Below are 18,827 nucleotides of genomic sequence, written 5' to 3' on the forward strand. Positions count from 1 at the left end.
AGTGAAATCATACATTTCTTGCTGAGTGAGGTCCGGCAGGAGTGATGTGCGTTATGTGATGTCACACACCTACTGCATAGTGACATCATACATCCCTTGCTGAGTGAGCTCCGGCAGGAGTGATGTGTATTATGTGATGTCACACAGCCACTGCATAGTGACATCATACATCCCTTGCTGAGTGAGGTCCGGCAGGAGTGATGTGCGTTATGTGATGTCACACACCTACTGCATAGTGACATCATACATCCCTTGCCGAGTGAGGTACGGCAGGAGCGATGTGCGTTATGTGATGTCACACACCTACTGCATAGTGACATCATACATCCCTTGCTGAGTGAGGTCCGGCAGGAGTGATGTGTATTTTGTGATGTCACACAGCCACTGCATAGTGACATCATACATCCCTTGCTGAGTGAGGTCCGGCAGGAGTGATGTGTATTATGTGATGTCACACAGCCACTGCATAGTGACATCATACATCCCTTGCTGAGTGAGGTCCGGCAGGAATGATGTGCGTTATGTGAGGTCACACACCTACTGCATAGTGACATCATACATCGCTTGCTGAGTGAGGTCCGGCAGGAGCGATGTGTATTATGTGATGTCACACACCTACTGCATAGTGACATCATACATCCCTTGCCGAGTGAGGTCCGGCAGGAGCGATGAGCGTTATGTGATGTCACACACCTACTGCATAGTGACGTCATACATCCCTTGCTGAGTGAGGTCCGGCAGGAGTGATGTGTATTATGTGATGTCACACACCTTGATGTGCATTATGTGATGTCACACACCTACTGCATAGTGACATCATTCATCCCTTGCTGAGTGAGGTGCGGCAGGAGTGATGTGCATTCTGTGATGTCACACACCTACTGCATAGTGACGTCATACATCCCTTGCTGAGTGAGGTCCGGCAGGAGTGATGTGCGTTATGTGATGTCACACAGCCACTGCATAGTGACATCATACATCCCTTGCTGAGTGAGGTGCGGCAGGAGTGATGTGCATTCTGTGATGTCACACACCTACTGCATAGTGACGTCATACATCCCTTGCTGAGTGAGGTCCGGCAGGAGTGATGTGCGTTATGTGATGTCACACAGCTACTGCATAGTGACATCATACATCGCTTGCTGGATGAGGACTGGCAAGGGTTCCCCGTTACTCACCGGGTGGATAATTAGGTACAATTGGACACAACCAATGCATACATGAGCTTTAATGGCACATACACCTGACCCCTCTTACCTGACACCCTGGGTTGTAATCTGCACAGAAACAGATCACCGGACCAGACACCTCTGAGCATGTCAGCACTAAGGTCTATGACCTGTATAAAAGCGATCAGACAGAAACTCTCTTCCCCTTACAGTGTGGGACTCCGCGGTGACCTCTTATATCCTAATATGTTCCATTACGCTCTATGCAGCCTGCAGAAACATATCACACCACTGAGAACTCTTTCCATAACTGATACTGCATGCATATTGTGAGCCGGAGAGCAGAGATCCGGGATAACGCTGAAGAATTGTGTTCTGCGTTGGAGAAAGTATCATTAAACCGTAAGCAGTCAATGGCAGCTCTGTGCTATGGGATGTCCTATTTAATAGGCAGACACCTCAATATCCACATGGCTTATTGGTAAGTCTGGGGCCTGACGTGTTAATGAGACGAGCCGCTCCGGGCTAAGGAAAACACACCTCTACTAGTAACATTTCCAACCAGAGGGGGAAAAACTCTTTGAAAACACAAGTATTATTTGAATTCAAAAGAAACACCAATTATTCTCACAGTGGGGAAGGCGGTGAGCTGAGTGTTACATTAAATAAAATAAAAAAGTAAAAAACACGCCTGCCAGGATAAAGAAAACGGGGTGTCCAGACTTGTAAATCCTGGCGCAGGCCCAAGGTAAAGACAAAGCTTTCAGAGTACAGTGTGCCGGAGCTCGGCTGAATCCATCGCAGCGGCGACTGGCACAGGCCTCGCTTCACGCGTCGCCTTCCATGTATGAAACACGTTAGAGGTTGTGTGTGTTTGAGGGGGGAGGTGCCGACTACCGGTATCACCTCTTCTCTGTTACCCGCTCCGCTGCATAGAAGCCTTCCCCGCTATAACTGTGCACTCACCACGGCACAGATCCCATTTCTAGATCATAGCGGGATAAGGGGTCCGGAATTCCCAGCAGTTCATGGACTCCTTACTGGCCTCACTGGACATCAGTGGGATCAGAGGGATTTAGAGATGGATGGGGCGTGTCCTAGCAGAACTCCAAATGACTGTGTAAGAATCAGGCTGTCCAGCATGTGCGGGCTTCATGCAAAAGCAGCCAGTATTTACCCTGCATGCAAACTTAATACATGTTTGCCCCCCTTGCAGTGCAGCATGGTCTGTCCAGGTACACAGTTACTCCTTTTGTTCTATCCCAACCCTGAATCAGTCCCGTCACTCACAGTATCCCGCTGACACATGAGTGGCAACTTCTCAGTGACCTACCGTACATAGGGGCTAATTCAGGTTGGATTGCAAATCGCGATCCAACCAGAATTATTATGATCGCCCTGCAGGGGGGCTGCAGAAAATGTGATCGCCTCTGCCTGTCAATCAGGCGGCGGCAGCCGGGGGGCGGGAGGGGCGGCAACGCTCTATTTCCGGGGTGGAGACGGAGAGTTGCGGGGAAAGTGCAGCGCGAACAGGGGGCATGTCGGGGGCGTGATGTCACACGCAGACACCGCAATCGGGAACATGGCGGCGGGCCTCCTGCGGGTGCAGCTAAGCTGCGCCGGCAGGAGGCATCCTCTGTTTCTGCTAACAAGCAGAAATTGCGATGCGTTTGCAATTTCTGCTTGTTGAAGGGGGGGGGGGGGGGGAGATGGCGGTCAGCATGCTAGTTAAAGGATTGCAAATTCTGCTCATCGATTGCAAGTTCTGCTAATTAGCAGAATTTGCAATTCAGACCTGATTGCAGCAGCAAGCAGGGGGGGGGGCAGATGTAACATGTGCAGAGAGAGTTAGATTTGGGTGCGGTTGGTTCAAACTGAAATCTAAATTGAAGTAATAATAAAGCAGCCAATAATTACCTTGCACAGAAACAATATAACCCACCCAAATCTAACTCTTTCTGCACATGTTACATGTTGGTGATATGTAACTGAGATGAATGGCCACGGTCTTCCTAATCAGTGAGGCCACGTTACCGTGGAAGGGGGAGTTGCCATGATACTGACCCCTGACTCTGATCAGGAAACCATTCCTTCCAAGCCATACATGGACAGATAGCAGACTTATTGGGACAAGAGACCGTCCATGCAGGACAGGACATCAGGGCCGTAACTAGGGGGGCTAAGGTGGCATGCGCCCCCGGGTGCAGGATTTGAGGGGGCACCAAGGAGTTACAGAGGAACAGGGTTTATTTTTGTTAGTTTTCTTTTTTACCGGCAGTGCTGTGCTGCTCCAGTGAGGCACCAGACAGCACCCTTGGCAGTGTCTCTGACCCACCTGTCTGCCCACAGCTGGCTTCAACGCTGTGTGGGTGAGCTCCAGTACCTGGGATCTCTTCTATGCCGGCTACTGTCTTAAACTCTCTTCTTTGCCACACAGTGCTGCAACTAGTGTGCGGTGCACTGTACAAGCAAGAGAAAGCGCACTGTGCTCTCAGTTAGCAGTGTCAAGCTCCACTTTGCCTCCCAGATGGGGGGATTTGGTGTAGCTTATAAGGGGATGTAGTGTAGTGATGTAGTGTACCATATAGAATATGTAGTGTAGTAATGTATTGCAGTATATAGGGGCATGTAGTGCATATAAGGGGATGTAGTGTAGTGATGTAGTGTAGCATATATGGTATGTAGTGCAGAGCATAGGGACATGTAGTGTAGTGATGTAATTCAGCGTGTAGGGGATGTAGTATAGTGATGTAGTGCAGTGGATAGGGGAATGTAGTGCAGTGACGAAGTGTTATGCTATAGTGCAATGTATGGGGACACACAGTGGAGCATGTACTTGAACACGCTGGCGGGGCATGTGACGCATACTGTAGGGCATTTGATGCACATAGGGGAATATTGTCCAATAGTATCTCAGTTTTTTTCAAATTTCCTGGTAATCTGATATTTTAGTTGACAGATTGTTTTACTGTTGTTGTTGTTGTTGTTGTGGGTGTTTTTTATTTTATTTATTTATTTTATTTATTTATTTATTTTTTGGGGGGAGGGGTTGCAAACTATTGCCTTGCCCCGGGTGACGAAAATCCTAGTTTCGGCCATGAGGACATAGTCACCTTTTCCCAAACTAGGCCAATGCCTACAACGCAATGACATATGTGATAAGTTAGCTGTCACATTGATCAGACCAGAATACTCAGTTCCCCCGTACAGCACCGTGTACATAGTGGATCATGAGATGTAACAGCACAGTATATGTGTACGGCTAGTAAAACATGACTGTATACCTGACATTCCTTCTTCCATATCTGTATCGTCTGCATTGGGGTCACAGTAAAATTCCTCCAAGGAGTTGATGGTGCATTGTCCCACTACGGGCTTCCGCCCAAACTGCCGATTGTCAATCACCTTTACAATGATGGGAGGACAGTACAGGCCTTCCCTGGGCAGTCTCTGAATAGGAGGAATAGAGAAAGGTTAGCGTTCTGGGAGTGCTTACAGCTATGGTACATTGTACAGGAAAACAGGCACTTGTTAGTTTCCATAAAGGTAGCGATCACTAATATTTCACTCCAGTAGCCACTGCGATGGATTAAATTACCACAATTCATAACGTATTGATCATTAGTTTCTACCGTAAAACAAGTGAAAGTCTTCCGGCATAAGAAGTCCTGCAGAGAGCCTTCAGCTACCCGCATCTCTTCTTTTATATGTGTATACCATTCTACCCGCACCCTACAGGCTGCCAGAGACCTATCATCCTCACTTATCACCTCCTCACATCTATTCAGAAGGATTACAGTAGGATTCACAGATTAAGCCTTACAACACATGTCTATAGTGCAGTTTATGAGGTTTCGTGAATAACCTGTTATTAGGGGACACCACTCACGGCCCCTCCCATCTACGGTGATCATTTCCTGGCACCAGTACCCAGTGAGACAGGAGTGATTGAAATAAACTAAGAGCCAGGTGATGCTTTATTGCCAGGAGACCTGTAGAGTGCATACGTGACAACATTTGGGCCGTGTGACATGTAGGACGGAATGTACTAAGCAGTGATAAAAGTGGAGAAGTGAGCCAGTGGAGAAGCTGCCCATGGAAACCAATCAGCATTGACGTAACATTTATAATTTGCATACTATAAAAGTGTACAGAGCAGCTGATTGGCTGACATGGGCAGCTTCTCCACTGGCTCACTTCTCCACTTTTATCACTGCTTAGTACATGTCCCCCCCATAGGCGTGCGCACAGGGGGGAGCCTGGTGCGCACAGGCACCCCCTTATGTCCGGACCCCCCCCCCCCCCCCCCCCCTCACACTCGCCTGTTGCTGCGGTCCCGGAGCAAGCAAGGCGGAGACTCTGCCCAGCAAAACCTGTAGCCGCGCCCCCACCCCCCCACCCGGAGACGGCACAAACATAACGGGAGTGCGGCTCCTATTCACAAGTAGAACAGGACACCATCATCCCCCCCCCCTTGGAAAGCGCTGCAGACTGTGACTTCCCCTGTAGAACAGCAGCTGATATGCCACAGCACAGCAGGCACTGGGAATTATCACACTGAAGAAAAGAGAAGGAGGCCGCAATCAACTGGGGTTATCCCAGTGAGGTAACTTGGTTTACAACAGTCTGCAGCGCTCTCCGGGGGTTGGAGGTCTGGTGTCCTGTTCCTACACCAAACAGTTGTCCGCTGGTTCCTCCTTGTAAGCCACGGAGATGGGCAAGTTCAGGGGAGCTCCTGCGTTAGGTGAGCAACTCCACCCAGCAGTTACCATGAGACTCACTGCACTCCTCGGCTCCGAACAGCTGGTGAGGGGGTGCCAGCCATGCCCAGCTGAGCTATATTTAAAAGATATATATTCAGTATATTTATGATCTTTTAGGATAATACTGTAGTATGGTTATACCTCCCACCTTGTCTTCTTGTTAAATAGGGACGTCATCACGTGCCGAAATGATTGGGCACGACTTTGCAGATTGGGGGCGTTTTCGTCAGTATGGGGGCAGGAACAGCATTCAGTGAGCTGCTGGCCATGCCCTCTGTCCCTCTTTATCGGGGAATATACGCTATGCGCACAGCATCTATTTACCACTGCTATGCTCAGAGCAGCGAGTGACAGAGGTGATCACCCAACTGCCGCACCCCACCGTGGGACACTGCGACCCCCGGGTGGGACAGCGGGACAGACCATGAAAAACGTGACTGTCCCGCCCAAGTCAGGACAGTTGGGAGGCCTGGTTTGGTGATTACTGTGGTGCATTTGGTAAAGCAGGGTAGGTTTGTTAGTTTTTGGTAGTCGTACCATAACTATATGAAGAATCGGGGGCTAGGTTTAGGCTGTGGAGAGGGGGGTTAGGGGGTTAGTTAGAGCCAGAGACACAGAAAGTGAGGAGGATGGTGAGGGATGCAGATGGGAGATGATGGCGTGGCAGAGAAACGCAGGCAGGAGATTATAGCGTGGCTGAGAGAAGACGCAGGGAGGAAATGATGATGTAGCTAGGAGACGACACAGGGAGGAGATGATGGCGTGGCTAAGAGAAGACACAGGGAGGAAATGATGATGTAGCTAGGAGACGACACAGGGAGGAGATGATGGCGTGGCAGAGAAACGCAGGCAGGAGATTATAGCGTGGCTGAGAGAAGACACAGGGAGGAAATGATGATGTAGCTAGGAGACGACACAGGGAGGAGATGATGGCGTGGCTAAGAGACGACGAAGGGAGGAGATTATGGCGTGGCTGAGAGACGATGTAGGGGGGTACATGATGGTGTGGCTGAGAGATGCAGAGGGCAAGAGGTGACATGAGTCTGATTGAACCCCTGTAGGATGATGACATTGGTTATACTCCTATACAAACAGGCATCTTTCGGACCATGTGATATCCTACATGAATAGTGAATACCGAATGAAGACGCTGTCTGCTCAAGAAGGATACATTTCTTCAGAGGTTCCCCTTTGTGAGAAACCACCATGTAGGTAAGGTGCATATGGAATGTCAATAGGCAGTAATAGACACGCCCAGTAGGTGGAGCTATACACGCCCCTCCAACGGTTCACCACCTCATAAAATGTGCTACGCACGCCTATGTGCCCCTCTAAACACCCAAGCCTGGGATTGCTTTCCTCCGGGCGGGGAAGGGTTAATGTTTCTGGGAGGCTCTGTTGTGAAGTGGGGTGAGGTCTGGTTAGCATATGGTGTGGGAAATAAGGGGTGGGGTTTTAGGTTCATTTCAGGATTGCTCTAGGAATCCATCTTAGGGAATTGTTTCCTCCTGGATGTTACCCGCCCTCCCTTCCATGTGCAGTTGTTATGTTGCTGGTGTCAGCTTTTGTGGCGGGAAAGAACGGTTGCAGTTGACATCTGTCTTTTGGGTTGGAGGTGGTCTCCCCTCCAATACATGTCTTAGGCTGATTTTACCCTACCGGGGTCAGCGGCACCACCGGTCCAGGTGGGCCTCATGTTGTTGTGTCATTGGGGTGGGAGGTGGATACCTCGGGCATGGTTATGCGCGCCACCCCTGTGGTAAAGTGGTGTATGCAGTTGGCGATCTTGCACTGGGGGGAGGGAGGCGTTCTTTCTGGGCCACCATACTTTCTTCTTTCTCTTTCATTCAGTATTAGAGTTATGCTAGTTTAGTTATACCTTAAATAGTTTAGTTTTAAATAAATAAATAAATAAATAAAGCTGACTTTACTTTCCCCTTATGCAATTCTCCGTGTCTTTATTTATAAGGATTAAGGTGGTAATGTTTTTGCCTTTCTCTGGCGGGAGGGGGGGCATTCATCAGGTGATGGGGAGCTTATGGAACTCTCATGTCTGATGCACCAATAAGCTATCATTCTATCATTTCCTAGATGAGACAAATAACTCCCCACCCCCACACGCCCCCTTACCAACATTCCCTGCCAGTCCACGTATCTCCTGTCCTAAACAACACAGAAAAAATGCCACCAGGATAGATTCAAATGGATATTGCTAAAGCCGGGCTGGATAATGTCAACATTAGCAGGACTGTGTAGACACTGCCGTATCTCACTGCACAAATATATACAACAATAATATATTAACATGTTATACGATGGTGAACTAAACACAGTAAGGGGGAGATTTATCAAAGCTTGGAGAAAAAGCGGAGAGAGAGAGATAACGTACCAACCAATCAGCTCCTAACTGCCGTTTTTCTAAGCCTGTAAAATAACAGGTGCTGATTGGTTGGTATTTTATGTCACTGCACTTTATCTCTATTCAAGCGTTGATAAATCTCCCCCTTTATCTCTTTCCAAGCTTTGACAAAACTCACGCTAAAAGGCACAAAAAGAAATCGTCTGAGACACAAAGCCAGACATTCTGAGGAGATAATACTGCATAATAATTAAGATTATTATTAATGTACTGTAGTTAATATCTGTAACAGTTCAATAAACAGATTCCAGAATGCAAATCCCAATTCTCATGTACAATAGGTCACTCCTCCGATCTGACTCCTCCAGATTGTAAGCTCTTGCGAATCAGACCTTCGCTACCCTTTGTGCCACTTTGCAAATGTACAGTATCAACAATATAATAATAATAATAATAATAATAATTGCTATAGTGTAATTATTAGTCCAAGCTGCATCCTAAATGATCAGCTGTTGCTTGCCATACATCGCTAGAGAGGGGTCAGCACATAGCCGTGTACTGATCCTAATGCAACAGCTCAAGGCCTCGGCACCAGGCCTCCGATGTAATATTCCCAGCGCTGGTGATAAACGGCCTCCTACCTTGTGATATAAGAAACACATGCCGGCTCTCTCACAGCTCTGGAATATCGGCCTGTAAAAGTGGCTGAACCTCGGCCAAGAGGGTTTTATAGGCACCTGGGCTTCCTTACCGTGCGAGGGTCAGGGGAGAAATCTGCTTACTGTATTAAGGCTCTTACCACTTCCATGAAGAGGACACACACATCAAAGTTGGGGTTCTTTTTGACGTTTTTAATAACGCAAGACTGGATCATTTCATCGCCACACTCCACAATGAGGCTGGGGGACGTCACGCTGGCCAGCTGGTAGCTCTTAAGGTTCCTCAGACCCCATGCCAAAACCTGCAGTTGGAGCGGGCAAAAGCTTATGTTTAAAAGATTTGTTTAATACCCGGCATTGACTCGTCATCGTGACCGCTAGAGAGAGAGCAGGGAAACTGGTATATAGGGTAACAACATCACAATAACCACAAGCGCCAGGCCTCCTAGCAGGACGCAACACAGACACCACACAGGTCCATCTAGCGATGGCGTATCACATACAGTACATGATATACTATGGATAGGTGATATTATACCACTGTATGCCATTATATCAGCAGCTGTACAGGGTTAAACTGCGGGAACCGGGAGTAAGGGTAAGGCACCAGTGGGGGGAGGGTTACGGTTTGGCTGCGGGGATGGGGGGATTAGGTTTAGGCCCCACTAGGGGGTGGGGGGTTAGGGTTTGGCATTAAGGGGGGAGGTTAGGGTTAGGCTGCGGGAAGAGTGGGTTAGGGTTAGGGGGTAGAAGATAGGGGGGTACATACTTACCGCGCCCCTGACTAGATTTCAAACTTCGGTATGCCAGCGTCGGTATTGTGACCGCTGGAATCCCGTCTGTCGGCCAAACAAACTGAACCCGTCGGTTGCACATGAGTAATTAACAACATGAGCGCAAGGTGTGACATAAATCTCTGTGACGTGAGCTTGGTGTCAGTGAGATATGTTACTAGCGCTGACCGCGATGATCTCCAGGTATAACAACGTGCAAAACGTCACAGCTGCACACCTACATATCACATCCGTATTCAGCTGTACAATGATGTGACAATGATATTCAATAACTTTGTTGCAGGTAAATAAGACTGAATGAGCGATTGTTACCCCCATGATAGAGATGGAAACAGGGAGAATCTGCTGTGACTAGTAATGATTTATGTTACAGTGTAACACAAGGTAACGTGCACTTCTGTACACCTGCAATGGCAGACCATGTAATACGGGAAGTAGCACGCATGTGTCATATGAGCTGTGCGCAGAAGTAATATCACATCTGGCTATCGTGATTAGAGCACAACCTACATTATATAGTACACACCTGCTTAGTAACTACATTATATAACGCACACCTGCTTAGTAACTACATTATATAGTGCACACCTGCTTAGTAACTACATTATATAATGCACACCTGCTTAGTAACTACATTATATAGTGCACACCTGCTTAGTAACTACATTATATAACGTACACCTGCTTAGTAACTACATTATATAACGCACACCTGCTTAGTAACTACATTATATAACGCACACCTGCTTAGTAACTACATTATATAGCGCACACCTGCTTAGTAACTACATTATATAACGCACACCTGCTTAGTAACTACATTATATAATGCACACCTGCTTAGTAACTACATTATATAGTGCACACCTGCTTAGTAACTACATTATATAGTACACACCTGCTTAGTAACTACATTATATAACGCACACCTGAATAGTAACTACATTATATAGTGCACACCTGCTTAGTAACTACATTATATAGTGCACACCTGCTTAGTAACTACATTATATAACGCACACCTGCTTAGTAACTACATTATATAGTGCACACCTGCTTAGTAACTACATTATATAATGCACACCTGCTTAGTAACTACATTATATAGTGCACACCTGCTTAGTAACTACATTATATAACGCACACCTGAATAGTAACTACATTATATAGTGCACACCTGCTTAGTACCTACATTATATAGTGCACACCTGCTTAGTAACTACATTATATAACGCACACCTGCTTAGTAACTACATTATATAACGCACACCTGCTTAGTAACTACATTATACAGTGCACACCTGCTTAGTAACTACATTATATAGCGCACACCTGCTTAGTAACTACATTATATAGTGCACACCTGCTTAGTAACTACATTATATAACGCACACCTGCTTAGTAACTACATTATATAGTGCACTCCTGCTTAGTAACTACATTATATAACGCACACCTGCTTAGTAACTACATTATATAACGCACACCTGCTTAGTAACTACATTATATAACGCACACCTGCTTAATAACTACATTATATAGCACACACCTGCTTAATAACTACATTATATAGCACACACCTGCTTAGTAACTACATTATATAGCGCACACCTGCTTAGTAACTATATCATATAGCACACACCTGCTTAGTAACTATATTATATAATGCACACCTGCTTAGTAACTACATTATATAGTGCACACCTGCTTAGTAACTACATTATATAAAGCACACCTGCTTAGTAACTACATTATATAACGTACACCTGCTTAGTAACTACATCATAACGCACATCTGCTTAATAAGTACATTATATAGCGCACACCTGCTTAGTAACTACATTATATAAAGCACACCTGCTTAGTAACTACATTATATAACGCACACCTGCTTAGTAACTACTTTATATAAAGCACACCTGCTTAGTAACTACATTATATAGTGCACACCTGCTTAGTAACTACATTATATAACGCACACCTGCTTAGTAACTACATTATATAACGCACACCTGCTTAGTAACTACATTATACAGTGCACACCTGCTTAGTAACTACATTATATAGCGCACACCTGCTTAGTAACTACATTATATAGTGCACACCTGCTTAGTAACTACATTATATAACGCACACCTGCTTAGTAACTACATTATATAGTGCACTCCTGCTTAGTAACTACATTATATAACGCACACCTGCTTAGTAACTACATTATATAACGCACACCTGCTTAGTAACTACATTATATAACGCACACCTGCTTAATAACTACATTATATAGCACACACCTGCTTAATAACTACATTATATAGCACACACCTGCTTAGTAACTACATTATATAACGTACACCTGCTTAGTAACTACATTATATAGCGCACACCTGCTTAGTAACTATATCATATAGCACACACCTGCTTAGTAACTATATTATATAACGCACACCTGCTTAGTAACTACATTATATAGTGCACACCTGCTTAGTAACTACATTATATAAAGCACACCTGCTTAGTAAGTACATTATATAACGTACACCTGCTTAGTAACTACATCATAACGCACATCTGCTTAATAAGTACATTATATAGCGCACACCTGCTTAGTAACTACATTATATAAAGCACACCTGCTTAGTAACTACATTATATAACGCACACCTGCTTAGTAACTACTTTATATAAAGCACACCTGCTTAGTAACTACATTATATAACGCACACCTGCTTAGTAACTACATTATATAAAGCACACCTGCTTAGTAACTACATTATATAGCGCACATCTGCTTAATAAGTACATTATATAGCGCACACCTGCTTAGTAACTACATTATATAGTGCACACCTGCTTAGTAACTACATTATATAATGCACACCTGCTAAGTAACTACATTATATAACGCACACCTGCTTAGTAACTACATTATATAATGCACACCTGCTTAGTAACTACATTATATAATGCACACCTGCTTAATAACTACACTATATAGTGCACATTTGCTTAGTAACTACATTATATAATGCACACCTGCTTAGTAACTACATTATATAAAGCACACCTGCTTAGTAACTACATTATATAGCGCACATCTGCTTAATAAGTACATTATATAGCGCACACCTGCTTAGTAACTACATTATATAGTGCACACCTGCTTAGTAACTACATTATATAACGCACACCTGCTTAGTAACTACATTATATAAAGCACACCTGCTTAGTAACTACATTATATAGAGCACACCTGCTTAGTAAGTACATTATATAGCGCACACCTGCTTAGTAACTACATTATATAACGCACACCTGCTTAGTAACTACATTATATAGTACACACCTGCTTAGTAACTACATTATATAGCACACATCTGCTTAGTAACTACATTATATAGTGCACACCTGCTTAGTAACTACATTATATAGCACACACCTGCTTAGTAACTACATTATATAACGTACACCTGCTTAGTAACTACATTATATAGCGCACACCTGCTTAGTAACTATATCATATAGCACACACCTGCTTAGTAGTAACTACATTATATAACGCACACCTGCTTAATAACTACATTATATAGTGCACATTTGCTTAATAAGTACATTATATAGAGCACACCTGCTTAGTAAGTACATTATATAGCGCACACCTGCTTAGTAACTACATTATATAACGCACACCTGCTTAATAACTACATTATATAGTGCACATTTGCTTAATAAGTACATTATATAGAGCACACCTGCTTAGTAAGTACATTATATAGCGCACACCTGCTTAGTAACTATATCATATAGCACACACCTGCTTAGTAACTACATTATATAACGCACACCTGCTTAGTAACTACATTATATAGTGCACACCTGCTTAGTAAGTACATTATATAGCGCACACCTGCTTAGTAACTATACTCACCTCAATAGCAGTTCTCTGCAGTACAGGTTTAATCCCTTGGGGAACCATGTACACATTGGCACTTCTCTGTGGAGGAGGGTACGGAAGATCTGTATCTGCAGACTAAGGTGTAAGAAGACAAAAGGAACATAGTTGATGACATAAGGATTAATTACAATTAAGCAGTGTAATAATGAAGACATCTGCATGACACTGTGTTAGATCCAGTGGTAATGAGGCCCCCACTAACTCAGCTCAACAGGCTTATCATGAACAAAACTCAGGTGACAGGTCACTGGCGCCCTCTCTGGGTAAGATTCCAAACTGCGCTCTATCTGTATTACATATATGGTTTGCTCTGATGACTTGCACTAGGGATTAGTGAATAAATTTTAGCTTAATGCCCCAATATACTAATAAACTGCCCGCCAGTACTCGTGTGATCATTCTGATCTGTGATCTTGAGATCTAAGGCGACAGCAGAAGGAAGGGACTTGGCCAGATTAATTAAAATACCAAACTATTAAATCCCCTCTGTATTCGCTCTATCGCTGATCATGAACGTAACTCAGTTTATGGGGGAGATTTATCAAAGCTTGGAGAAAAAGTAACTAACTTTACAGTAACTAACCACTCAGCTCCCAACACTCACTTTACAGGCTGTGCTTGAAAAATGACAGTTTGAAGCTGATTGATTGATAGTTTATCTCTCTGTAAGCTTTGATACATCTCCCGCTATGTGCCATTACTGTACACCGAGATAAAAATATACTAATATAAGCACTGTCAATCTAAAGATTACTGCAGCAGATAGTAAATAACCAGCGGCACAGAGGCAAATGCAAATTCCAAGTGTGATGTAAAGTAGCAGCGGCAGCTCTAAGCGCACATTCCTGGTTCATGTTTGTGACGCATGACGCAACACTTTGTGCATGAACAGTGTAGGCGTAAGACGTTGTATTAGATGGAGCCGCTGCACTGACACTAAGTACATGGTGCAATCACCGCAGTGAAATCACCTACAGTGTCACAGATCACTACGGCGGTGAGAATATCTGGCGGATGTGACAATGCCATGCAATGCACAGACCAGCAGTTAATGCTTTAGGACACACAGCAACAACACAGATTAGTAACAGAATGTATTAATTGAGCAGTGTGTGGAGACAAAGGTCATCTGCAATAAGTATAATATAGAATCAGTACTTGTGTAACAATGGGGCAGATGTATTAAGCCTGGAGAAGTGATAAAGCAGTGATAAATGCAAGGTGATAACGCACCAGCCAATCAGTTCCAATATGTAAATTGACAGTTGGGAGCTGATTGGCTGGTACATCAATTCCTTTTACTTATCACTGCTTTATCACTTCTCCAGGCTTAATATATCTGGCCCATTGTAACTCTAATTAATGATTGCTAGGGGCAAAATGTTGCACTTCGTCAGGTGCATGGGCACTAAAAGTGGGCATCTCAGCCCTTGCACATTCAGCCGCATGGATGTACACAAAGGAAGGCGTATACAGGCTAGACGGGCAGCTGCCAATAGACGCTGCTACGTGTGTATTGCGCGCTACACAGAATCAGGGCCATTTTTTTTATTAGCTCCCAAACGGACGCTATTTTCAGGATCAGCTAGACCTCTGGGAGTCTCTCACCAAAGGATGCCTGCCACCACCGAGGGACTGGAAGAGACTAGATGGCTACCCTCAGATCCTGCACCATCTAAAGCGAATGGGACCATGTGTAGTAGGAGGAGCTCAGCTAGCGGTTATGGGCCCTTCTACAGGACGGCACCAAGGGAGTATAATATGGAAGCCGAGGGAGTATAATATGGAAGCCGAGGGAGTATAATATGGAAGCTGAGGGAGTATAATATGGAAGCTGAGCGAGTATAATATGGAAGATGAGGGAGTATAACATGAAAGCAGAGTATAACATGGAAGCTGGGGGAGTATAATATGGAAGTTGAGTATAATATGGAAGATGAGGGAGTATAATATGGAAGCTGAGTATAATATGGAAGATGAGGGAGTATAATATGGAATCTGAGTATAATATGGAAGCTGAGGGAGTATAATATGGAAGCTGAGTATAATATGGAAGATGAGGGAGTATAATATGGAAGCTGAGCATAATATGGAAGATGGGGGAGTATAATATGGAAGATGGGGGAGTATAATATGGAATCTGAGTATAATATGGAAGCTGAGGGAGTATAATATGGAAGATGGGGGGAGTATAAAATGGAAGCTGAGGGAGTATAATATGGAGTCTGAGTACAATATGGAAGCTGGGGGAGTATAATTTGGAAGTTGAGTATAACATGGAAGATGAGGGTGTATAATATGGAAGCTGAGTATAGTATGGAAAATGAGGGAGTATAATATGGAAGCTGAGTATAATATGGAAGATGAGGGAGTATAACATGGAAGCTGAGTATAATATGGAAGATAAGGGAGTATAATATGGAAGCTGAGTATAATATGAAGATGGGGGAGTATAATATGGAAGCTGAGTATAATATGGAAGATGAGGGAGTATAATATGGAAGCTGAGTATAGTATGGAAAATGAGGGAGTATAATATGGAAGCTGAGTATAATATGGAAGATGAGGGAGTATAATATGGAAGCTGAGTATAATATGGAAGATAAGGGAGTATAATATGGAAGCTGAGTATAATATGAAGATGGGGGAGTATAATATGGAAGCTGAGTATAATATGGAAGATGAGGGAGTATAATATGGAAGCTGAGTATAATATGGAAGATGGGGGAGTATAATATGGAAGCTGAGGGAGTATAATATGGAAGATGAGGAAGTATAATATGGAAGTGGAGTATAATATGGAAGATGGAGGAGTATAATATGGAATCTGAGTATAATATGGAAGATAAGGGAGTATAATATGGAAGCTGAGTATAATATGAAGATGGGGGAGTATAATATGGAAGCTGAGTATAATATGGAAGATGAGGGTGTATAATATGGAAGTTGAGTATAATATGGAAGATGGAGGAGTATAATATGGAATCTGAGTAAAATATGGAAGCTGAGGGAGTATAATATGGAAGTTTAGTATAGGGAGTATAATATGGAAGCTGAGTATAATATGGAAGATGAGGGAGTATAATATGGAAGATGGGGGGAGTATAATATGGAAGCTGAGGGAGTATAATATGGAAGTTGAGTATGATATGGAAGATGAGGGTGTATAATATGGAAGCCGAGTATAGTATGGAAGATGAGGGAGTATAATATGGAAGATGGGGGGAGTATAATATGGAAGCTGAGGGAGTATAATATGGAAGTTGAGTATGATATGGAAAATGAGGGAGTATAATATGGAAGCTGAGTATAATATGGAAGCTGGGGGAGTATAATATGGAAGCTGAGTATAATATGAAGATGGGGGAGTATAATATGGAAGCTGAGTATAATATGGAAGATGAGGGTGTATAATATGGAAGTTGAGTATAATATGGAAGATGGAGGAGTATAATATGGAATCTGAGTAAAATATGGAAGCTGAGGGAGTATAATATGGAAGTTTAGTATAGGGAGTATAATATGGAAGCTGAGTATAATATGGAAGATGAGGGAGTATAATATGGAAGATGGGGGGAGTATAATATGGAAGCTGAGGGAGTATAATATGGAAGTTGAGTATGATATGGAAGATGAGGGTGTATAATATGGAAGCCGAGTATAGTATGGAAGATGAGGGAGTATAATATGGAAGATGGGGGGAGTATAATATGGAAGCTGAGGGAGTATAATATGGAAGTTGAGTATGATATGGAAAATGAGGGAGTATAATATGGAAGCTGAGTATAATATGGAAGCTGGGGGAGTATAATATGGAAGCTGAGTATAGTATGGAAGATGAGGGAGTATAATATGGAAGCTGAGTATAATATGGAAGATGAGGGAGTATAATATGGAATCTGAGTATAATATGGAAGCTGAGGAAGTATAATATGGAATCTGAGTATAATATGGAAGATGAGGGAGTATAATATGGAAGCTGAGGAAGTATAATATGGAAGTTGAGCATAATATGGAAGATGAGTATAATATGAAGATGGGGGAGTATAATATGGAAGCTGAGGGAGTATAATATGGAATCTGAGTATAATATGGAAGATGAGGGAGTATAATATGGAATCTGAGTATAATATGGAAGCTGGGGGAGTATAATATGGAAGTTGAGCATAATATGGAAGATGAGTATAATATGAAGATGGGGGAGTATAATATGGAAGCGGAGGGAGTATAATATGGAATCTGAGTATAATATGGAAGATGAGGGAGTATAATATGGAATCTGAGTATAATATGGAAGCTGGGGGAGTATAATATGGAAGCTGGGCGAGTATAATATGGAAGTTGAGTATGATATGGAAGTTGAGTATGATATGGAAGATGAGGGTGTATAATATGGAAGCTGAGTATAGTATGGAAGCTGGGGGAGTATAATATGGAAGATGAGGGAGTATAATATGGAATCTGAGTATAATATGGAAGATGAGGGAGTATAATATGGAATCTGAGTATAATATGGAAGATGAGGGAGTATAATATGGAAGATGAGTATAATATGGAAGATGAGTATAATATGGAAGATGAGGGAGTATAATATGGAAGTTGAGTATAATATGGAAGATGAGGGAGTATAATATGGAAGTTGAGCATAATATGGAAGATGAGGGAGTATAATATGGAAGTTGAGCATAATATGGAAGATGAGGGAGTATAATATGGAAGCTGAGTATAATATGAAGATGGGGGAGTATAATATGGAAGCTGAGGGAGTATACAGGTTGAGTATCCCTTATCCAAAATGCTTGGGACCAGAGGTATTTTGGATATGGGATTTTTCCGTATTTTGGAATAATTGCATACCATAATGAGATATCATGGTGATGGGACCTAAATCTAAGCACAGAATGCATTTATGTTACATGTACACCTTGGCCCTCATTCCGAGTTGTTCGCTCGCAAGTGAATTTTAGCAGATTTGCTCATGCTAAGCCGCCGCCTACTGGGAGTGAATCTTAGCATCTTAAAATTGCGAACGATGTATTCGCAATATTGCGATTACACACCTCGTAGCAGTTTCTGAGTAGCTCCAGACTTACTCGGCATCTGCGATCAGTTCAGTCAGTGTCGTTCCTGG

At 43.4% G+C, this 18,827-nt stretch overlaps 1 protein-coding gene across 5 annotated transcripts in view; it reads right to left on the reverse strand.

Annotated features, from left to right (window-relative positions):
- The window catches only part of DYSF (dysferlin), a 515,016-nt gene that overhangs the window by 134,443 nt on the left and 361,746 nt on the right, over window positions 1-18,827 (reverse strand). For all 5 annotated transcript variants that reach the window (XM_063925289.1, XM_063925290.1, XM_063925288.1 and 2 more), the window contains 3 exons: window positions 13,670-13,771; window positions 9,091-9,252; window positions 4,454-4,619 (listed from right to left, as the gene is read on the reverse strand). In XM_063925289.1, the coding sequence (XP_063781359.1) occupies window positions 4,454-4,619; window positions 9,091-9,252; window positions 13,670-13,771 (430 nt within the window). The remainder of the gene's footprint in view (window positions 1-4,453; window positions 4,620-9,090; window positions 9,253-13,669; window positions 13,772-18,827) is intronic.

The sequence above is a fragment of the Pseudophryne corroboree genome, chromosome 1, assembly GCF_028390025.1.
Source record: "Pseudophryne corroboree isolate aPseCor3 chromosome 1, aPseCor3.hap2, whole genome shotgun sequence".
In the NCBI taxonomy this organism is placed as follows: Eukaryota; Metazoa; Chordata; class Amphibia; order Anura; family Myobatrachidae; genus Pseudophryne; species Pseudophryne corroboree.